Here is a 24101-nt window from a genome sequence, read left to right as displayed (position 1 = left end):
AACTGGATAAATTAAAGTGGTATAGGACTTTATGCTCTCTGAAAGTCCCAAAGGAGTGTTTTCTCTATCCTCCTTGCTTTGGCTGCCTCCTGCCAGTGATGGGTGTTACTTGTAAATGCATCAGGCCAGTCCCTGAACACTTTCTGTCTATGACTCATTTTATGTTCACTTGTACAAAATCCTTGTAGAAATGTGTCTGTACAGTAGTATGGGAAGGCAAGAGATCAACCTTGGCCATGATTCTTTAAGCACTTTCTGCCTTGACATGGTTTGTTGCAATAAGGCCCCTAATTTTGAAAGGAATTCATTGCTGAATGCCTTTTGAGCTATAGGGATCCACCTGTTTCGGGATTCCCATCACTAGGATTATAAGTGCACAGTACTAAACAAAGAATTGTTTACTTGCCTTAAGAGAATAGGTATTAAGTCTTTAAGCAGTTGCCTACCTAGCCTCTCCCCAGCACAGTGTCTGCTCTTGATAAATACACCAGTCACCATAGGAGAGGCTCTTCTAATACCATGGAGAGTTCCTATGAAGCTAGTTACACCAGCAAACACATAGTTTCCAATCAGGCCACATTTTGAGATTCTGGGAACACTTGAGTTTGTGGGGAAACATTTCAGTGCATAACAATGAGCCTATTTATGCACAAATTTTATAAATGAGCAAAAAAAAGTTCGTGATTTAGATGTATCACATTCACTTCTAATCCCATTGAGGGGAAGAGTGTACTGATTGGCTTTTTTTATGCGTGTACGTGTGTGTGTGTGTGTGTGTGTGTGTGTGTGTGTGTGTGTGTGTACATGTGCATGTGGGGGCCATAGTAACTGGAGGAAATCTTTCTTTTTTTGTTTGTTATTATTGTTTTCCCTCAATATATGTTTTTATTTAAATTAGAAACACGAATGCTTCACATGTCAATACCAGCTCCCTCTTCCATCCCTCCTCCCTTATCCTTCTACCAGGCCCCCAAGTCCCTCCCCCAGTCCCCATATCATTCCCCAGGGAGAGTGAGGGCCTCTAAGGGGGATCACCAGAGTCTGTCATTTCATTCAGGGCAAGACATAGGCCCTCCCCCAATAGTCCAGGCTGAGAGAGCATCTCTCCATGTGGAATGGGCTCCCAAAGTTCATTCGTATGCCATGGTAAACAATGATCTACTACCCCAGGCCCCAGAGATTTCTGAGGCCTCCTCACTGACACTATATTCATGGAGACTGGATCAGTCCCCTGTTGACCTCTTAGCTATCAGTCTGGGGTTCAAGACCTCCCCCTTGCCTGGTTAGCTGTCTTTGTGGATTTCTCCAGCACGGTCTTGAACCCTTTGCTCATCACTCCTCCATCTCTGTCATTGGGTTCCAGTAGTTCAGTTCAGTGTTTAGCTGTGGGTATCTGTCTCTGCTTCCATCACTCACTGGATGAAGGTTCTAGAATGGCTTATGAGGTAGTCATCAACCTTATCATCAGGGAGGGGCTATTAATGTAGTCTCTCCACTATTGCTTAGTTTGCCAATTGGTGTTATCTTTGTAAATCTCTGGAGATCTCACTAGTGTCAGCTCTCTCCTTAAACCTATAATGACTCCATCTATTATGGTGTCTCTCATCCTGCTCTCCTCTATTCTTACCTTGAGTCACCCTTCCTGTTCCCCCTTGCCTTCTTCTCCCCTCCTCTTATCCCCCTCTCTTTTTCCTGATTCCCTCTCCCCTCCCCCAATGTTCCCAATCTGCTCAGGAGATCTTGGCTGATTCCATTTCTCTGGGGTATCATCTCTGTTGGGAACCTCCCTGTTTCTCAGACTCACTGGCACTGGGATTGTAGGCTGACATTCCCCAGATCTATGTCTGAAATCCATATATGAGAGAGTACATTCCATGTTTCTCTTTTTGTGACTGGGTTACCTCGCTCAGGATGGTTTCTTCTAGTGCCATCCATTTGCCTGCAAATTTCAAGATTCCATTGTTTTTTTCCCACTGAGTAGTACTCAATTGTATAAATGCACCACATTTTCTCTATCCTCTCTTCAGTTGTGGGACATTTAGGTTGCTTCCAGGATCTAGCTATTACACATAAGTCTGCTATGAACATAGTGGAACAGACATTCTTGTTATGTGAATGGGCATCTTTTGGGTATATGCCTAAGAGTGGAATTGCTGGGTCTTGTGGTAGACTGAGTCCCATTTTCCTGAGGAATCTCTATACTGATTTCCAAAGTGTTATGTACAAGTTTACACTCCCACCAGCAATGGATGAGTGTTCCCCTTTCTCCATATCCTCTCCAGCATAAATTGTCCTTGGTGTTTTTGATTTTAGCCATTCTGACAGGAGTAAGATGATATCTCAGAATTGTTTTGATTTACATGGCTAAGGATGTTGAGCACTTTCTTAAGTGTCTCTCAGCCATTTTATACTCCTCTATTGAGAATTCTCTATTTAGTTCAGTCCCTCACTTTTTAATTGGATGCTTTGTTGTTTTGGATACTTGCTTCTTAGTTCTTTGTAAATTTTGGAGATCAGCACTTCTGTCAGATGTGGGGTTATTGAATATCTATTCCCAATATGTGGGGTGCCTTTTTGTCTTGCTGACAGTGTCATTTGCCTTACAGAAGATTCTCAGTTTCAGGTGGTCCCATTATAAATTGTCAGTCTCAGTGTTTGTGCTACCAATTCATTCAAGGGTTCCCTGGAGGGAATCTTTCTTAGTAGCCAATTACGTTAGGTTTTGAAATAGAGCATCACCCTGCACCCGGGGCTCATTTGTTTGAGTAGACTAGACTAGACTACGCGGGCTGGCAGCAATGCATCAGGGACCCTTGAGTCTCTGTCTACCCATTTCTTGGATTACAGGTATAGGCTCAAGTGTCTTCATATTTTTATTGATTTGCTGGGGATTCACATCAGGTTCTCATTCTTGTGCAGTGAACATTTGCTGCCTAAGCTGTCTGTCTGTTTATCTATCTATCTACCTATCTCATGAAGACTATTTGCTTTTTTATGATGACAAATTGCTCTTAATTAATAGTTATATCTGAAGAATAGGTACTTGTATGGTATTTTCTTCAGAAAAATCACCAACCAGTTATGCTCTTCATACAAATCTCTAAGGTCTTCAATGCTAGTCCTTTGTTCTCACTAAACCAATGACCTTTGTGTTAATTTCTAGGAAGTTAAATGGAGTTTCACGTATTTCTCGCTTGTCAATCATGTGATTTATCATAATACTTACTTTGCTACTCTTTATTGAAAAATGACATACAGTTTTTCAAATCCAGCATTTATTATATAACTTCTGTGAGCTTGGATTAGGTGCATATGTTTGTCTAAGATACAGGTTGAAAGCCTCAAATAGATTAAGTGATTTGAAAATGTATATGCCAATAAGGTACATGGTCAACAACAGAATATGGACTCCTTATTTCAAATTCCAAGTAATTGCTTTTTCTACATGTCAAAGGCATTGATTTTGGTCTCAGAAAATAGTGATGATTTTATATTTGCGGACTTTGCACTTCTGAGATCTTTATTGAGCCCAAATTCTTGCTTTCTCCCAAGTCCAAAGTCTGTTATTTCTTTGAGCTCTCTTTTTTTGGGTGTACACTGACATTTTGGCCATGTGTCACATGTTCATGATCAATAGTAATATTGTATTTACTTATATAGAAATCTCTACTGGAGAGTGCCATCATTTTCTGAGAGGAGTATAGAAAATTTTTGTCAAGGGACTGAGGCTGAAGTAGGCAGAGATCTTGCCTAGTATGTACTGAAGTCTGAACTCAGTTCCAGCAGGATACAAGGTTGGCATGAATTTCATGCCACCAATAACAGCATCCTGGAAGATAGAGCCAGAGGGTCTGAGATTCAAGTTCATCTGAAACTATCCAGCAAGTTCGTGGCAAACTTGGAAGATATAATCATTTGTTTTGTTATTATTATTGTTATTATTATTACTATTTTATAATTTAATCTAAACAGTTAAATTATTGTAAAATGAGCTAATGTTGCTGAGAAACCAGTCACAAATGAGCATTTTGACTTTTTGAACAGCTACTTGACCCACATGAAAATGAATGCACAATACCTTTGCTATTTTTGCTATTAATTACCTCATGTGACTCACATATGATTCTTTGGGCTCTATGCCTCCAAGTGAGTTGCTTAAACTTAACAGCCTAGCTTCAGTGGTCCCCAGCTGTTACTTTACAGTTACATTGGGAAGCTTTTCCTGGGAACTGACTTAAACAAAATGCCACTGGCTTACAATCTGTTGTTAAATTCCTGGCCCACCCAGGTGGTTTGTTTTGCTTCCAGACCCACTTGCATCTGCTGGCAGACATTACTTAGTAACTTGTGTCCAATCCCCAGAGTAGGAGGCGATTTCTCCATCCTGAAGCAATCTGGGGCTGGTGTGTGTGTGTGTGTGTGTGTGTGTGTGTGTGTGTGTGTGTGTGTGTGTGTTGGGGGGTATAGTCAACAATGCAGGAACCATTTCCCTTGACACCAAGTGCTTATGTTGCTTAGTGTCTGAAATCTGCAAACACCACTCTACTCTGAAAATATCCTCGGGGATGTGAACAGCATTGGTGAGTCTGCGTTTGGAAGGGGGTACTTTATGGGCCACTGTGTGCACACGTGTGACGGAAAAGGATCAACTTTGGGTGTCATTTCTTGGGCATTATCAACCATTTTTATTGAGGCAGAGCTCTCACTGGCCTGGGATTCACAAAGAAGGCGAGCATTGAGCCCCGGGATCCAGCTGTCTTTCTCCTCAGTTTGAATTACCACTCAGCACCACCACAAGCAGAGCTTTTTTTTTTTTTTTTTTTTTTTTTTTTTGGTTTTTCGAGACAGGGTTTCTCTGTGGCAGGCTGGTCTCGAACTCACAGAGATCCGCCTGCCTCTGCCTCCCGAGTGCTGGGATTAAAGGCGTGTGCCACCAATGCCCAGCTAAGCAGAGCTTTTAATGTGGAGGTCCTTATGCTTGCAAAGCCAGCACTCCGCTGACTTCACTATCATTGCACCTAAGCAGTAGGAATTTCAAGGCACTCTTAGCACTTTACTTTTAAGGACAGAAAGTTGACTTTGGGGATTCAAGCAGGTTATTATTGTATAAATACTTAAATATTGTTGCTTTGAGCACTTCCCCATGTAAGGGACCCTGGGAGTCCATGCAGAACAGCCCGGTGAGCCAGATGTATAGGCTTTATAGACGTCTGGCAGGTGCAGGTTCTGTGGCTCAGAGTTATAAAGTTCTGCTCACAATGATACGATTACCAGATAGCAGAGTTCAAACTCTGATTTGTCTAAATCCAGAGCTCAAAGGGGAGCTCAGCTAAGCACTATTCAATTAAAACGATTCAAATCAAACAGTGTAATCCTGCTCCAGTCTCAGGGAGAAATCCTCCTCCCAACCTTAATCCACCCGGCAGACACAAGTTAGAGACATACTTCATCTACTGTTAGATAAACAAAGGCAGCTCAAGCTGCAAGACAATGAACTCAGAGTTGGTCCACCATCCTTCTTAGTATCCATTCTGCCAAGCACCCTCATATGTGGTGCCTAGTTATTCTAAAACATGCTCATTTATATTCTGTTTCCCTTTTCTTGAACAAATAATTTATATGACCCTTCACCCAGAGTCAGACAGCTTAAAGACAGGAAAAGCGTCATGACTATCTTCAAGAACTGGAATTTTTTGCCTTTTGCTCTGAAACAAGGTAACTGGATGTCTGGATTTGTGAGCAGGCAATGTATAGTGGGAGAACACAGGTGTGAAGATTGGTTATCTCTTCTTTAAGTTTCAGCCCAGTTCTTCATGATGGGTCTAGGCTTGTGACTCACACCAGGAAATTACTGCCTGCTTCTTTCTTTTTTTTTTCTCTTCCTCTATTGGAAGTATTAGGGTTTGAACCCCCAGTCTCATATATCCCATGTTTAGGTGTCTACAACTGAGCAATGGCTCCATTCTTTATTGCCACATGTTTAAATTGGCACCATATACCCTGTGCTATGAGATGAGTTTACAAAAGCACAAATGTCACTCAAGGAAGACAGCTACTATGTATTGCATCTAATAAGCTTGAAGTGGAGAAATGTGGAGGGGGAAACAGTCAATCATAATCAAGTGAAGAAAACCTACTTGCATGCTGGGGTGATAGCTCATTTGGTAAAGTACTTGCCTTGCAGATATAGGCACCTACATTCAATCTCTAGATATCTGATTTTTTTGTGAGTGGTTTTTTTTTTGTCTTGTAAAGGCAGATTTCTGCAGTTTACTTCCAAATCAGCCTACCTTAGTATTACCAGGCCAATGAGAGAAGCTGTCTCACAAAAGTTAAGATGGATAACACCTGAGAAACGACCTCTGCCTTGGCCACCCCCATACACCAACAAACAGGCATGCACCTGCAGTTACAGACACTGAAATAAAACACTTGCAACCCTATCAGATAGTGTCTGTGATTCAATGACAGGTCAGCCAGAATATATGCTTACTAACATATACTTCACCTGGACAGGAATTAACTCAGGAACTTTTCATGCAGTTTTAATGTGGAATTTCTTCTCTAGAACCAGATATTTGAACACTTGGACCCCAGCTGGTGATGCTCTAGGGAATAGCATGGAACTTTCAGAGGCGAAGCCTTGTGAGAGGAAGTGCACCACTGGGATGGGCCTTGAGGTTTTGCAGGCCACTTCTTGTTCAGCCTGTGTTCCTTAACCGTGGTTGCAGTGGTTCAGAGCCACAGAAGTGACTATGCCAAGGCAAAGTTGAAGTCATTGCCATTTCACAATCCTAAAGACAAACATCCTCATTGCTTCCACTATCGGAATTGTTGCTAATGGCCATGGGTGTGATCGTAGGTGCGGTGTACATCATTGTGCTGTGGCTTTGATGTTTCCCATCGCAGTGATACTGGCTTCAGGCAATACAGACTTATAGTAACATAGCACAATTTAAATAAGACATCTCACTAAAAATTTAAAAACTCAATGAAGACTATGTGTCCAATATTCCAGATAGTTTAATAACTATCAAAAATCACAAAATTAGATGATTAAATTTTATAGCTCAGGATAAATAAAGCACAGCAAGCTAAGATTCAAGTTTATATGTATACATAAAGCACACACTCCTTAAATGTATTATATAAGGTAAATGAATTTAAATCTATGAACACAAATGTTGTAAGTTAGGTGCTCTGACTGTTCAGCAACTCAGCGGCAACAGCTTATGCCATCTCATATCCACTGTTGCTAAGAATTGCACATTTCCACTCGGCAGCATGAACACTCTTTAAAAGAGGCCTGCCAACAGAGGTCTCTCCCTTGCTTCCTTGTGTCTTATTTTTCTCTCTGTCTCCATGTCTCCCTGTCTGTTGTACTGTCTCTATCTCTCTCTCATGTCCCCACTCTGAGATGGCCTTTTGCTTTCCTCCCTCCCCCAATAAACCTCCTATATCTGTTGCCTGACAAGGGCTCTTAGCAGCACACCTTTTCCCCAACCTGCCAAGGCACTGTTTGCTTGCTGATCCTAACACCAACTACATTTAATTCAGATGCATGCCCATAGATGAATGCATCTTTGAAAAATGCCATGTATATTTCTATGTACACATCCATATTTACACACACACACACATATATATATGCACTTGTGTGTGTGTGCACTATATGTGTTAAGAGTGTCTATCAACTCTTGCTTAAATACTAGGGTCATATTCTGAAAGTAGCAGTTTCACTCACATTCTGTACATTTAAATACAGCCATCTGGAAGACTTCAAGTTCTAGAGAAATGGTTTATAAACATTCACATTGATTTTGCAAGTTTAAAGAACTCAAATTTTTAAGTGACTCTATTTTTAAAATCTTTCCACAATGTCACTTGAAGTAAGATTTCACATTTTCTTCCCTGATAATTTGGCTTTTGCATTACACAGATCTGACAAAGCCACTTATTGAGTTGTCATCTAATTGTTTCAGAAATTATTAAGTGACAAATCCATCTCAAAAAGAGAACACTGACAAACTGACACATTATGTGGGACAAGGGAGGTGCATAAATGATGCCTGAGCTGCAACTAGAATACCTGGCAGAGAAGAGAGAGCCGAAAGCCAGGGCTCCTTGATTAAGCTGCCTTTCCCTGAACCAGGCTAGGAGACAGGCCACCCTGCCTTGACCTTGGCAGAGTAGTTGGTGTTCATCTCAGAATCGCTTGAGATGCAGTCACTTGCATGTACACACGGATACCAGCAATACAACCTCAGTATTTCTAGGTTGGGGAAAGATATCTCAATGGAAAGGGCACCCAGACACAGTCCTCTTAGTAAAATCCGTTTGTTATCGCATCTCTAAAGTGGTTTCGGCTACCTCTCTTATGCTATGTACAGTTAGTCTCCTGTGCATGTACAAACCTTTATGTTTCTTGGTGTGTGTGTGTGTGTGTGTGTGTGTGTGTGTGTGTGTGTGTGTAGGAACATGTAGTCCTGTGTATGTATGCAGAGTCCAGAGGAAGATATCAGATATTCTGCTCTGTCGCTCTCCATCTTATTCCTTTGAGACAGACTTTTGATTGAGCCTGGAGCTAAGCTAGCAGCCAGCAAGTTCAGAGGTCCTCATATCTCTGCCCTGCACAGCTCTGGGTTACAAATGTGAGCAGAGGTCCTCATATCTCTGCCCTGCACAGCTCTGGGTTACAAATGTGAGCAGAGGTCCTCATATCTCTGCCCTGCACAGCTCTGGGTTACAAATGTGAATGGTCACATCTGGAATTTTATATGAGTGATGATATTTATTTCAACATAGATATTAGTGCTGATGCTGCAAGTGTTCTTGCTCTTCTTAACTCACATAGCCCAGTGAGCCTATGTGTTTTCCTTCTTTAGTTCTCACAAACATACAGAACTCACATGCAATGTCTGAAATAATAGTACATCATAGATGAAGCTACTTCAGAGGAAGGCTGCGGAAGGTTCATGTCCTGGAGAGTATGCACTCAATATCCCCATATCCACCTGAGGTGGACCCACAACCAGCAGAGGATCTTAGAACATCATGCTAAAGTGTGTAACCTACCCTGCTTGGTCCTTATCCCTTGTAGATACTCAGTTTTTCAGTACATTAATAGAAGTCCTTTCCACTGTCATTGTAATTTATCATAGAAGAAGAAAGATGACACAAAAATATGGCCAAATCATTACAAAGTTAAAATTGCTTCTAGGGAAAATTTGCCTTCTATTTCATAGAAGATTACCACATCCTTATTTTAAATACCTAATCTATTGTCTTCCACATGTTTATACCCTAAATTATAATCAAAAAAAGACAAGAAATGAGGGAGCCAGGACTCTTTGTATAACTCCAGCATAATTTTAAGGACTTTAAAAAATAGCTGTAGTTTTAAGTTTATGTGTGTGTGCCTTTATGTTTGTGTTTGTGTGTGTGTGTTTGTGTGTAAATGAGTGTGGTTCTTTCAGAGGTCATAGGTATTGGATCAGCTGGAGACACATGTGTTTGTGACCCACCACACACAGATACTGGTAACTGAACTGAACTTGGGTCTCTGGAAGACCAGTAGATACTCTTAACTGATGAGCAGTCAGTTCATCCTGGGGACTTCTATGTGCTACTTTTGAAGGGAAAAGATCACTGTTTCCTTCCTCTATAGGCTGTAGTTCTGTTTCTCATACAACCTTAGGCTATATATCATTTTCAAGACAACTTGGAGATGCCGGACATATGTCATTACCCCACTTGGAATTTCCAGGTAGTTTAGAATGACATTGAACCCATCTGTAGACTCTCAGACCGAGGGAAGCATTTTCTCCACATGGACCTTTGTAACTAGTCATAGACGTGAACACATCACATCTGCACACCACCTTATTTGACTTGTTCAGATGATCCACTTTTATTATCACTTGCATCATCAAAGTTACATTATACTCCTTTGCTTGCAGCCCACACCCAGGCTACAACAGCAAAGCCCTCCTTAGCAGTATTAGTGCCTTGTGGTTTTTATATCCCATTTCTCTCCTTAACACTGACTGCTATTGTGATAATGAGCTTAGAAATCTTGTTGAAAATGAATTTCCTTTGAACTCCTTTACTTTTTACAAATATGGCGAGTCTTTGTTTCCAGGAGCCCTTTCCAGGCCTGGAAGCTTTCCATTTGACTACCAGCCAAGTAGACACCTGGGGCTTCTGATTTTGGCCTAGAGTCCTTTTCTTTGGGCGTCAGCAACTCCCCCGGGTTCTTCCTATGGCTCCTCAGTCTGCTACAAGGCCTCTGAGCTAATTGTCTTTAATGAGCTTGTTGGGTACCTCTGCCCACAACCCACTGAGAGCTTACCTTTCCCACTAAGCTTCCCTTTTACTCAAAAAGTGCTGATATCTTCTGCTTCTTCTTTCTTTTGTGCACAACACTCAAATTAACGAAACTGAGAGCTGGTGTCCTCTGGGTACCTTACCGAAGAGGAAGCCATGCGAATGCCTTAATAATACGCATAGTTTTCACTATTTTAGGTCTGGTCAAAGCTCATCAAGTGCATGCAGACACTTAAGGTTTACACAGAGTTTCACAAAGTGAGGTCTCAAGCAGCTGCCCCGCAATCACTTGATAATGTTTTAGAAATGTAAATTCTTAACCCAACTCTGACCTATTGGGTCAGATGTTCTACAAGCAGAGCTCGGCACACTGTGCCTTAACAAGCCCTGTGGGACAGGTTGAGGCATGCTCAATTTTGAAGCTCCCCTTTTACAGGTCACATGAGGTCAGCATCCCCATTACACTTGCTTTTCAAGGGAGGAAGCTAAGCCTCCTAGGGATTTAGTTATCTTTCAGAGCCACAGATTATTTTAAACTTCAAAGCACAGACAAAATATAGAAGGAAACAACAGCTTAAAGATGAAACACAAATCGCATGTATAGTAGTGAAAAGCTCAGTAATGGGGGTAAAGATGTCGCTGTTGCTAAAGTGCTTGGTGTGCAAAATGAGTATCTGAGTCCAAACCCCAGAGTCCAAGTGAGAAGTCAGGTGTGACACTGTGAATTTCCAATCTCACACAGGATAGGTAGAGACAAGTAGATTCCCAGGCAGCAGGGCCAAATTCAAGAGATCCAGGCTACTGAGAGAACCTTTCTCCAAAAATACCTGGAGGAAGGACACCTAAATTTGAGGTCTTTCATCTACATGCATGCACACACACCTGTATACATACCAGTACACACACACACACATGTGCATACATAGCAGCATACACACATACACATACACACACATGTGCATCCATACCAGTATACACAGACAAGTGTGCATGCATACCAGTACACACACACACACACACACACACACACACACACACGGACAAAAGAAAGGAAGAACAAAAAAAATAAAAAGAAAAACTCAGTAAAAGAGAAGACAATTAAAAACAACTCCCTTTCTCAGGCACTATACTTAATCTAATTCAATAAATTTAAAGAAACCGAAACTACACTAAAATTGGGATATTATTCTGATTTGGTCTATTCTTAAGGAGAACATCTCCAGAACCTAATTGGTTTATATCTATTGGAAATACAATTATGAGTGGAACATCCTGGGAAACATGGAGTACTTTGACAACAAGATTAATTTCATAGCAGTGGATTTAAAAGAATTAATTTTAAGCAGATCATCCCAGTCCTTTGATATCAAGGGCTGGATCCTATCCCATTACAAATGCAACAAGGGTGGGGACTGCAGTCTTCTGCTCTTTCATAGAAAGTGTCCGTATGAATATTAATCCTGAAGACTGCATATTGACTCCCTGTCTGTGGAATGTGTAAATGCCACCTGTGTAAATGTGGGAAAGCATTAGCTTCCTGAAGAGGCTAGACCCCATGCAGTGATAAGCCCTGAAATATCACAGCAAATTCTCACATTAAGTAAGGAAAACAGATGGGCATCAGTCAGGAAGTCCTAGGACTAAGTATGAAGCTAGAGGGCTAGAGAGAACCCTGGTGAGGCTGGAGCACGTAGCAGCTGTTGATTGGACCACTTGTTCCTTCCTCCCCTTTCAGCAGTGCTCCATTCCCCTTCAGAGCACCTCAGGTCGGTGAAGACCATAGACAGCCAACGGAGCATCTCAAGGAGCGCAATCACTGAGTTTCAGAAGTCTCTCCTTGGTGACTTAAGTCCGGACTGATGTGAAGACAGGACTTAATTTCCACCTGCTGCCTATCACCACAAGCAAGGCAATCTGTAGACCCAAGTGTTTGAGCAGGAAGTGTGGAGAAATGCGTACTGGGGTCAGAAAGCAGGTACATCTACACCTGCCTTGGCTGCTGCCAAAGCTGTGCTCAGGGGCATCAAGTTACATTTCTATCCAGTAGCACAGCTAGGTCCCAATCTGCTGCATGGTGTTTCCTATTAAATTGACAGCCTGAGTGTACACAGTTCTTCCTTGACTTGCTAAAACAGCAACAACAACAACAATAAACCCAGCTTGTTAGTTCCTTGGGAATTTTATTGACAAAAAGTGCATGTACGTGTATATATGTATTCATATATACTTATTAATTCTTTCATAATTTCATATAATGTGTCTTAATTATATTCATCTCTCATATCTTACCCTAAATCCCTCCAGATCCACTCCTTATCACTAACTGCCCACTTCTTTATTTTCCTTGCTCCTTTTAGAAGAGACTATCTCACAGCAGATGTCCTGGTCCTTTGGCTATTACAGCATTTCTGTCACCTCATCTGCAATGTTCTCTGAACCATAGGTGTAGTTGAACTGTATTATAAATGTATTGATGGGGGACAGGCATCCTGTGGTCATGTGATTCTGCATTTTGAGGAGTCATGGCTTCTGTGATGGTCTCTTTCTGCTACAAAAATGAAGAAGAAGGAAGAAGATGGAGGGGAAGAAGAAAGAAGAGGATGAGGGGAAAAAGAAGAAGCAGAAGATGGAGAAGTAGAGGAGGAAGAGAAAGAGGAAGATGGAGAAGGAGAAGGAGGAAAATGAAGAGAAGGAGGAGAAGAAGAAGAAGAAGAAATTCTGATGAGGGGCAATAGTTTCGCAGATAATGTGATTATAAGGATAAGTATTCAGAATGCAGTCAGAAATTATACTGCTTTAGGAAAGTGCCTGCAGAAGTTCTCCTATAGGCTCCATGGCCTGTCCTACCATGGGTAGTCAGGAGCATACATGGATTCCCTCCTACTGAGAAGGACTTAAGTCCAAGCCTGTGTATTAGTCCCAGGATATAAATACTAGTCTTGATCTTTTAGAAATATCTTGCCATACTGGTCATTGTTGTGGGGTGCTGGCATTTTTAGCTGAGTAGGGATATGTCAATTGCTTCTTCCCCATGACTGCTTTCATGGTTCCTTTCAGCACTATTAGAGATAGTCCTCAGGAAGGAGGCTTCCAGTTCAGATCCAGAATGATTTCTCCAAGTCCTGGGTCCAGATTTTGTGGAGTCTTCATAAGTAGGGTTGAACTTTCTTTTTCTAGTACTAAGGACAAAAGCAATAGGCTAAACTGTTTGGGGGTCTCATAGACTCCTATGACCAAAAACTCAAAAGTTTTCCCATGTCTACACTGGGATTTGTATTAGGTAGATAATGGATTATGTGTGTGTGTGTGTGTGTGTGTGTGTGTGTTTCGTTGTCATTCCATGTAACATAACTTCAATTAATATATATGTGTATACATAAACATATGCTATATGTAATTTTAAATAAAAATAAAATAATGTAATTTAATTCCATAGGGTCTTTTCAAACACACTTAGTGTTATTTATCCCTCCTCCTATTTTAAATCATGTTGAACTAAAAAAATTACCATCCATAGTACCCATGTGTGAGAAAACAAATGAGAAAATATCCTTAAAATCATGGCAGTTGCCAGGTATGGTAGCCAGTTCCTTTAATCCTAGCACTCTGGAGGCAGAGACTGGCAATTTCATTGAGCCCATAGCCAGCCTGGCTGACACTGTGAGTTCCAGACCACAAAAATCATGGTAAATGTCTCTGATGTAATGTTATTTTATGTATTCTCATTATTTTAGAGAGATTAAGGCCAGGGTTGTGGTGACGATGCAGTGGGTAAGAACAATTGCTAGAAAAGTATGAAGTTTTAAGGGTGAATCCTTGAATTCCAATAAACAATCATGGGTTTGATATTGAGCCTATCTGTAGCCACAGATACAGAGGCAGGAGGATTACTGGGGTCTGTTGGCTACCAGCCTAGCTCCAGTTTCACTGAGAGGACTTGTCTCAAGGGACTAACACAGAAAGTGAAAGGACAGACCACACAATATCTGCCTTCATTTCCTAAATGCACAGATGTATGCAGCACACACACATACACACACACACTTACTTATGCACACATTCACACACACTTACTTATGCACACATTCACACACACACACACACACACACACACACTCAAATAAGAATGTGGATCCTGTTACAGAAGAGTCATGTTTTAGTCTTATGCAGACATAGGATACACACATACATACACTAAAATAGGAAAATGGACCATGTTACAGAGGAGCCATGTATGGTTTGGTCTCAGGTACACACATATACACAGTCACATAAGAACATGGGTCAAGTTACAGAGCAGTCATGTTTTAGTCTCTTATATACACATACACACAGTCACATAAGAAGTAGGCAATGTCACAGGGGAGCCATGTCTTAGTCTAGGATACACACATACATACACTCACATAAGAAGTGGACTGTGTCACAGAGCATGTTTTAGTCTCCTCATTGTTCTGGGCATCCAGGGGAGAAAGAGACTGCATCTTTAAGTCTCAGTTCATGTATCTAGTCTGGTGCTAGGCATATAATGAGAGCTTAAAAGATATATGTTGAGAGTAATCAGCTTCTTTCAGATTGTTTTCTGAAATTGGTAGGCTTAAAATAGTATATCAAACAGTGATCAATACTCAGGACGTGCTAGGCAAAATTGGTCGAATAAATGTGTGTAAATCAAGAAGATAGGAGAGCATCTCCCAGAAAATTTGGGAGCTGCTCAAGGATGAAATTGGGGAACTGATGACTGAAATGCACAATCCATTGTTTCAATTGACCTCAGGGTAAGAAAGTGCTGGGTAACCAGTGCAAACCTTTTATGTGCAAACAGACTCCAGAAAGCTACGTGTTCATGAGCATCACACCACACAGGCTGGAGGATCCCACAGTCAAGGACCTGATGGCTTGTACATTTGGCACAAGGCTATATGGTCTTTGTAAAAGTGAAATACAAAATGAATATGAAGAAACTGCAAGGTATCTGTAGGAAAGTGAAAGGCTAGTGTTATTTGCTGATTTTCTGGTTGTTGTGATGAAATAGCTGACAGGAAGCAACTTCAGAGAGAATAATTTACTCTGGCTTACAGTTTGAATGGATATAATTCCTCATGGTTACGTGGCTGAAGGAACGATGTCTGCTCTTCACATTGTAGTTGCAGCCAAGGGGGCTTGACTTTCCACTTGAACTTAGCTGAGCATTGCGTTCTGCAACCGTGGTAGAAGCTGCTTGGTGTCCTCCATCATTAGCTCCTAACTGCCAATGTGTTTAGGCTACTGTTTTACGTTGTGGTTTATGTGTTTAGATGCCAGCAGAGCTGAGTTTGTAAACTGGCTCTGTCACTTTATTACACGTGATATAGCCCAGCTCCCTTGACCTTTTGAAATTTCATTTTGCTCTGTAAATTGAAGCAACCAATTAGGCTTCAATAAAAGGTAAAATGACATGCTCACCATCTTAGCCGAATGCCAAGTTGTATGGAATTCTGGCTGAAGAATATCTGCTTCACAGAAGTGTGTGTTCTGGGGTCAGATACCCCAGGGAAGTCACTTTGAACTCTGGCATGTTGTCTCCTGAAAAAGACCATCGATTGCATAGACACAGCCTTACAGGCATCGTTGTTTCTTTGAAAGCATAATTCTTCACATTTCCTTTTCTCCTCAGGGACCTTATTCATAGTCTCCACATCCGTCAGAAATGTGGGTGTGTGTTATCACATAACGATGCTTAGGGCTTTCCCATCTTAGAAAAACTGAACTGCATCGAATGTAGGGTATCCATCTTAGAGCACAGACTGGATGACATTCAGAAAGGTATGAGTAGACAAGCTAAATAGGAAGAACTAAAGTCCGCAGTATCCAAACAGAAGAAACTGCCAGAAGCCTTTGCTTGCCTGAAGTTTGCACGCAAAGGTTGCTTCTTGGAGTGTATTTGCAAAAAGTAAAAAAAGCAAATTATCAAAAAGAGTTAGGGGTCATGATTTGTAAAGTGGGGACTGGATTTGAAAAGGGAAAGAGAGTGACTGGGAGGAAGAGAAATTTTATACAACATGACTCACACCATTTGGCTCTGTTTCTTGTTTTGTGTTTTCTCTTTGAACACAAAGAAGAAGAAGCAGCAGTGCTGGTGTTATCAAAGATTTTAGGTGACTTGGAAGTCTCCAAGTAGAAAGGACATGAGTTGAATCAGAGACACAGGTTTATAACTTTTTGATGCATGTGTGAAAGCAGGCTGCAAAGTCAAGTGCTTTATTTACCGTGCCTCAATAAAGACCTAAATGCTGAGCTGGGGAAAAGCTCAGCAGGTAAAGGGTATTTCCTCTAGTCTGATGACCTGGGGTCAATCCCTGGAACATACAGAGTGGAAGAGAACAGACATCTGCAGCTTGTCATCTACCTTACACATGAAGTAGATCACATTGGCTCAGGCTGATGCTCAGAGTCAGCATTTTAACTTTGCATTCTTCTGGCATGTCTACACCAAACCTGGAGAGACTTCAGATCCACTAGGTTTCTAAAAATTGTTGAGGGTCTGTCCCTGAGACACCTTCACGCCTGATCATTTAGTGGCCAGGAGCTCAGCTTGTTAATAAATCATGAGGCATTGCTAAGTGGCTGCTCAGTGGCCTCATTCATGAATGTTCCCCTCAGTGCCAGATCAGGAACTCTACAAATTGGATTTTTAGTGCATGGAGATTTTTCTCCTGTCTATTGCAAAGGTGTCTTCTAAAGGTTCTTTTCATGAGCTGAACTTTAAATAAAAGAAAGCTCTTGGGTGCTAGTAAATTGCTGTCCCACACTAAGTGTGCTGTTTGTCCTGTTTGCTATACCTACTTTAAATACTATTACAAACTGAAGCACACCAAACTTCAAGCCTCTGCAAATACCTAAACGAGCCTGAGGATATAATTGTTAGGATAGAACTTGCCTGATGTGCCTCAGGCTCTGAGTATCATCGCAAGCAACACACACACACACACACACACACACACACACACACACACACACACACACACACACACACCCAGGATGTTGCAAGGATGAGTCAGCATGAACCATGCTTGCTACAGAAGCTTGAGGATCAGTGTTTGGATCACAGGGATTTACTTAAAAAGCTGAGTAAGTGTGGCATTCTGTCTGTAATCCCAGTGTTAAAGAGACTCAGAAAGGAACTCCTTAGAAAAGGCTGGCTAGCTAGTCTAGTTTAAGGATGAGCTCAGGGTTCAGTGAGACACCCTGCCTCAATATATGAGAGAGAGTGATCAATGAAGATGTTCTCAACACATGTACACACATGGGAATATAAAAAAATCTGAACATATATGTGAGTCCACGTTCATGTCAGTTATCATGCACACATTTTCATACATGCCATACACATACAAAATAAGAAAGCATTTGTTAAGTGATGCTCTCAGGCAGTATCCTTGAAGCCGGCACTCAGTATCCATGGGCATACATATTAGCGTTATTCGGAAATCAAATGAGTAGTTCAGACAGTTGTGTTAAAAAATCTCTCTTTTTATCCATTTCATTCCCTGAATCTATGACCTTATTCCTATAGTGAAATAAAAAATTCAGAATGAAAAATTAAGGTAAACTATTGCGTGTGTCCATGTGTGTGCTTGTATGCATGCACGTTTATGCTTCTGTGATGAGGTCAGAGGTCAATGATGCATATCTTCCTTAATTGCTCTACACCTTACTTTTTTTTGCATCAAGTTTTCTAACTAACCCTGGAACTCACCAACTTGGCAAGACTGGCTGGCCAGCAAGTCTAAGAGATCACCCATCTCTGAATTCCCAGAACTAGGGTTAGAAGTGTGTGCCACCATGCCCACTTTTCTTTTCTTTTTTAAAAGTATCTACACACTTGGCAATGGAATTTCAATCCTCACAGCAGCTGTGTAACAAACATTCCATTCACTATGCCATTTCTCATACCTAAAGCAATCTAGTTTACCACAGCATATTTTGACTCAAGTTCCAATATTAGCTAAAAAGGAGAATTTACATATTTTTTGTGAAATGTTTGTAAAACACCAGTTTGTCAGACATTCCTAGACTATTTCAGAGTTTAGACACTATTTGGAACACACAGGTACAGTTAGGTATAGCTGATGATTTTTTGCTTTTTATTTAGCAGTGTGTGAATTAAACAGTGGGATTTAGTATTATTCTTCCAGAGTAAGTCTGTCAAAGCTCTCATTTGAAGTGAGAAAAGAGAAAGAACTGTGAAATTAAAAAAAGAGTAATATAGGAGAAACAGACCCTAATTTTGCAATTGAGTATATGTAGATATAAAACTTAATTTTGATTGATGTTGCTAGTGGGGTCTGGACGTGTCAGGCTGTTGAGGACGGCAGAATAGTGGCAACAATCTTTCCCTTCCACACTTCAGCTCTAAGAACCATGGTTATTCCAGAGTTCTTTACAAAAAGCCTACAATTAGTCTAGTGTGTCAAGGCTTAGTTTTCCATGGAAGCAGAAGAGAGAGACGCCTGCCTTGAAAGAAATTAAAAACACTTAAACTCAAGTGAACCAACACCTCCAGCAAGGTTAAGAACCTTTTGCCAGCTGTTCCCAAACACAGAGAGATGCCTTGAAATGCATCCTGAGGCCCAGGGAGACAGACAGAAGGCAGCTTCTGAGCTGAAGAAAATGAAACTTGGATCTTTTCTTAAAGATGGAAACAAAATGACTCAAAACTGCAACTCCATCTGAAAACAACCAGTTCTGATTGAAAACCCCAGAGAAAATAAATAATCCCACATCTATTTTCCCCTCTAAAGTCAACATAAAATTTTAAAATGGTTCCCCGGGCAGAAGGACTGCTTATTTCTCACTGCGAACCGAACAGCCAACCAAGCACAAATCTGTAAAAATTGATGTGGACTTCAATATTGAGAAACAAAATGGAAGAGCCTCCAAAGAGTATTTTCAAAATGAAAACGCCATGCCCTGTGAGAATATTGCAACTGATATCATAAGTGGCCCTAGTAAAGATGATGACACTAATATTTAATATTCCGTTTAGTAACTAACCAGAATGCATAGTTTACCCCTAGTCTCAATTAGAGACCCAGTTGGTTAATACACAGCAAATATCAATGCAGATAAAACACATTCTTTTCAACAAGGTTGGGCTAATACCGAAAGATGGAGTCACTGAAGTAAGGGCTGCAGACAAGGAGATTATGTGAGGCAAAGAATGCATTAGCCATCATCTTCACAGTTATGTTCTTTCAGATAAAATGTGATTATTTTCTCCTAAACTATAAGCAGCATTTGATTACATGTTATTTTATCCAAAGCATGAATTTTTCCTTGTTTGATATCTAAATTATGTTTATGTATGCATCATGTTTATACATACGTACCTCTGTGTGCAGAGGCTTGAGTTTGACTTTTGGTATCTTTCTCTCTCACTCTTTAGCTCTGCAGGCAGTGTCTATTACCTTTCTTGTGAGTCTAGCTAGCCAGGGTTCTTTGGTGGACTCTAAAGATGCCATCACTTCTACTTTTTTGGCAGTTCCGGGATCTGAACATAAATCCATCCCTACCCTTTGATGGTATGCACTGTTACTACTGAGCCATCTTCCTAAGCCTCAAACTCTGGCTTCCAGAGATAGCTCCATGTAGCATAACCCTGGACCTCTGGTTCCTGCTTTCTTTTCCTTGGGGTCTCCCGGTAACCTTTTGCTGACGGGAGGGTCACAGTGGAGAATTCATCAGGGAAGAAAGCTCTGCTTTATACCTTAGAGCAGGTGTATTATTCCCAAACTGATAACTACCCACAGTGCCAGGATAAGTTTAACATTTGCCATCATTTCTATATTTGAATGATTTTAGAATCCCGATTGTTAGCTGTTCAACACAGTCAGACAAGAGTACAGATTCCCCTGGCCAAATTCCACATTAAGCAACCTTGGACAGTGACATATTTCAGTTATTTGGGTAAGTTATGCAAAGTGTCTGATATATATTTAAACAAATAAGTAGCATATATCCTCAACTAATATGATGGTGAGTGTTGATTGTCAGTTTGACAGGATCCAGAGTCAGGTGAAAGATGAGCCACTGAGCATGTCTGTCCTGCTCATTGATTGTACTAATTTAGATGGGAATATCTTTACACTGCATGTTGCTAGTATCCTGGACTGTATAATAGCAGAGAGGAGAATATGATCTGAGCACTAGCATAGCATGCATATTGATCCTTATGATTATGGATGCCATGTGACTTAGGCCCCTCAAGTTCCTGCTGCCATGACTCGTCTGCCACGATGGACAGTAACCTTGAACCATAAACCAAGATAAGCCCTTTCTCACTTATGTTGCTGTCGTGGGTGAAATTTTATACATCAGCACAAATGAAAGACAATAAAATTGCCAAAGTCATAGTCTTACTGACAATCATATTCTTTCAGCGTGCTTCCCTATTTTTATAGATGACATAACAGATTCTGTCCAAAACTATGGAAATTGCAACAAAGGGAGGAACATACTGAACTCTGTCCAGCTGACACTCTGATTTCCCTTTCTGAATGGGTACAGGACAGTGATTAAGCCTCCACAGTCTGGGTACAGCAAGATGCCAGAAACATTCACTGGTTAGCATTAGCAAATCTCATCTTTATTCACTGGAAGACAAAAGTAATTCCTACCCAGATGCTGTCTTCTTGCTTGTACTGTTGCCAGTTGTGCCCTGTGTCGCTGAACATCAGGCGATAGCTTGTCACCCAGTCTGAGCTCCCGTATCTTCCCTGCGTGGCCACTGCTGTAATCTCCACTCTGTTGCCCAGGTCCATCTGGAGCCACTGTTGGGCATTGGAATCTGCTGGGGACCAACCACCAGTTCCTGGAATAGGATGAAAGAGAGACTTGTAATAATGCCTTAGAAAGTCACCATTTGTACGTCCAAGATCAGTGAAACTATGTTCTGCTAAAGCACCATTGTTTTCTGCCTCTGGAATTGAACTCCTAGTACTTTCAGAATCAAATTTCTGTCCTGTAACATGAGGCTCCAAGTTCTTTGAAAGTGCAGTGTTTACAGTGTCTCCTTCCTCCTCCCCCTACTTCCTTCTTCCATTCCCCACTCTTCCACTTCTCTGTCTGAAGTTGTGCTATGAACCTGCCAGGTGACCTGTTTCTCGCTGTTGGTACAAAGGGGAAAAAAGACATCAATTGGCCATTTCATGGGCATGATTTATTCATTTAACATTTATTCTTTATGAGAATGCTCGGTAAAAGGGAAAGAAAAGTCTGATGAAAGTTTGCGTGGAACCTCCACAAGAGAAAGACAGAAGTTACAATAGTGATGGAGGGTACAGACTGTCTTAGAAAAGGTTCATAAAGGCCTTTCGAACACAGAGGCAGGAAAGGCGAAACCTGAGGCCAGGATGCCATGCCTAGGAAGGGTGGGAAGCAGATAGTTATGCAGTCACTTATGCACAGGGAACAGAGGAGGGAATGGTAAATACACAGTCTCAGTTAATGAGGAATCACTGTACATTTTATATGTAGCCTGCTGCACCAAGATGCACAAGGACTTTGCAACAACTGCTTTTCTCCCAGACTATTCATGAAATTCGAACATTGTCAATAATAAATGTTCATTCTCCTTCAATTGGAAGACTTGTGGTTGGAGTTTTTGTCTGCATCTCAAATAGGAAAACACAAATCATATGAACTTTTACTGACTACTGAATTCTCAAGTCCTCCGGAACCTGGGGTGAGGGGTATCACAGAGTCTTACAAGATGGGCAGGAGTGTGGTTAAAATCAGCCATTTCATTCAGAACAGGAGATGAGAGAGCTACCCAGTTTAGAGGAGTAAGTAATAGATTCATCTTTTCCTTCAACTTACATGCTTGGTCCCATGATGCTCTAGTTTATCTCTCACCAAGTGGAAGAACTCATATGTATTTCTGCAAGCATTTGGATGCTTGGGCACATGTGTGAAAGTTGGAAGCCAGTGTTAAGTGTCTTCTTATATTGCTCTTCATATTATTTTTTTAGTCACAGCCTAGAATCATCTAGGCTCTCAGTCAACTGAGAGGTTGCTTGGATAGGCCTATAGGGTGGTGTCTTGATTATCAATTGAGTTGGAGGGTCAGGTCCACTGTGTGCAACACCCTTCCCTAGACAGGTGATCCTGGGTTTGATAAGAAACCACAAACAGTAAGCCAGCAAGGTCTATGACTTCTGCCACCAGGTTCATACTTGAATGCCTGCCCTGACTTCCTTCAAAAATGGAAATGACTTTGAATTGGAAGCCAAATAAAACAGAGTAACTTTGATCAGAGTGTTTTATCACAGCAACAAAAAGCAAACGCAAACACTGGAGATCACCAGTTCAGCTACACTAGCCAAGTGAAAGACAAGTTTAGCTTTTCTTCCCCTTGTCAGTGCTGGGATCACAGACATGCAATTCCATGCCTGGCTCTTACATAGTGCTAATGAACCTAACACAAGTCTTCGTGCTTTTACAATAAGCACTCTATCAACTGAGCTATCCTGCTAGCTCTTGACTATTGCTTGATCCGCACAATAAATCTTATTAGGAACATGTTTCCCAGACCTGTGTCTCCCCATACATCACACAGAAGCCCTATGAACAACAAAAATTTTCCCATGAATGAATCAGGAGCTAGCAGAGAGTATGAGTTGCAGCCTCAGTTTTGACACATTTGGTAGTAGCCCTGTAAGCCAAGATTCAAAATTGTCCTATGAACAAATCCACCTAATGGCTGAAGCAGTAAGTAAAAACAGAGGGTTTGTTGCTGGTAAAGCACTTGTCTGGCAAACATGGACACCTGAATTCAATCCCCCGTACCCAAATTAAAATGCCAAGCACAGTGGTTCACTGCTGCACTCCTAGATCTGGGGAGGAGGAGACAGGAAGATCACTGAGGCTCATAGGCAAACCAACGTGGAAAGCTTTTCTGACCATTGAGAGAGGCTGTCTCCAATAATAAAAGGTGGGTGGAATCTGAAGAATAACACCTGAGCTTGTCCTTTGACACACACATAAACACAAATACATTACACACATCAGAAGTCCTTCTATGAATATGTAACACTGGACCATGTGTCTAAGAGTAATAAAATTATGCTCACATGTGACTAAGTAAGGAGATTATGCCACACTTTGAGAAGGGTATCCTCCTCTCTTTAGAGCACTCTCATCCATATGAACCAGGATCTAGGCTGACCTAAGGCTGGGACAATGTTGGATGAAGCATACACATGCTTCATGTATGACTGAGCAGGTAGAGTATGATAGGATACTGCAACTGACAGTCACCCGTAGCACACACTTCCAGTTTAAGGACTAAGAGAGCTTCAGAGGGAAACCGAGTGGGAACCTCACCAAATACCCAATGTGCTTTATAAAGAGACCCAAATCCTGTAGGATAGACTTCAAGAGATGGCCCATTTAGTGCTCTTCTGGAAGATTCAAGGTGGGTTCCTAACATCTACATTAGGCAGCTCACAATTGTCTGAAAATCTAGCTCCATGTCATCCCATGCCCCCTTCTGGCCTCTGCAGATAAGAGGCACACATGCACACAGACAGGACAAAGATATAAATATGTTACCGTGGTTTCTACCATTCTGGCTTTGCGACTCAATGGTAAAGCTGTTGGGGTTCCCCGAATTGAGGAGGGGTCCCCAAACTGAATTTGTCGCCCCAAGAATCAAGAGTCCACATGCCAATTGATGCAACATGCAAGAGGTTTTAATTAGGCATCTGCAGATAGGCCTCTCAGTCAGCTTTCGA

The 24101-nt window shown here is 41.3% G+C and overlaps 1 protein-coding gene across 2 annotated transcripts in view; it reads right to left on the bottom strand.

The window, feature by feature from the left end:
* Positions 1-24101, bottom strand: part of Cntnap5 (contactin associated protein family member 5) — a 919042-nt gene that overhangs the window by 681791 nt on the left and 213150 nt on the right. For both annotated transcript variants that reach the window (XM_040737777.1, XM_040737776.1), the window contains exon 3: positions 20985-21178. In XM_040737777.1, the coding sequence (XP_040593711.1) occupies positions 20985-21178 (194 nt within the window). The remainder of the gene's footprint in view (positions 1-20984; positions 21179-24101) is intronic.

The sequence above is a fragment of the Mesocricetus auratus genome, unplaced genomic scaffold, assembly GCF_017639785.1.
Source record: "Mesocricetus auratus isolate SY011 unplaced genomic scaffold, BCM_Maur_2.0 Super-Scaffold_100676, whole genome shotgun sequence".
Taxonomy (NCBI): Eukaryota; Metazoa; Chordata; class Mammalia; order Rodentia; family Cricetidae; genus Mesocricetus; species Mesocricetus auratus.
Note: the sequence above shows the minus strand (reverse complement) of the source record. Positions and strands in the feature narration are given on the sequence as shown.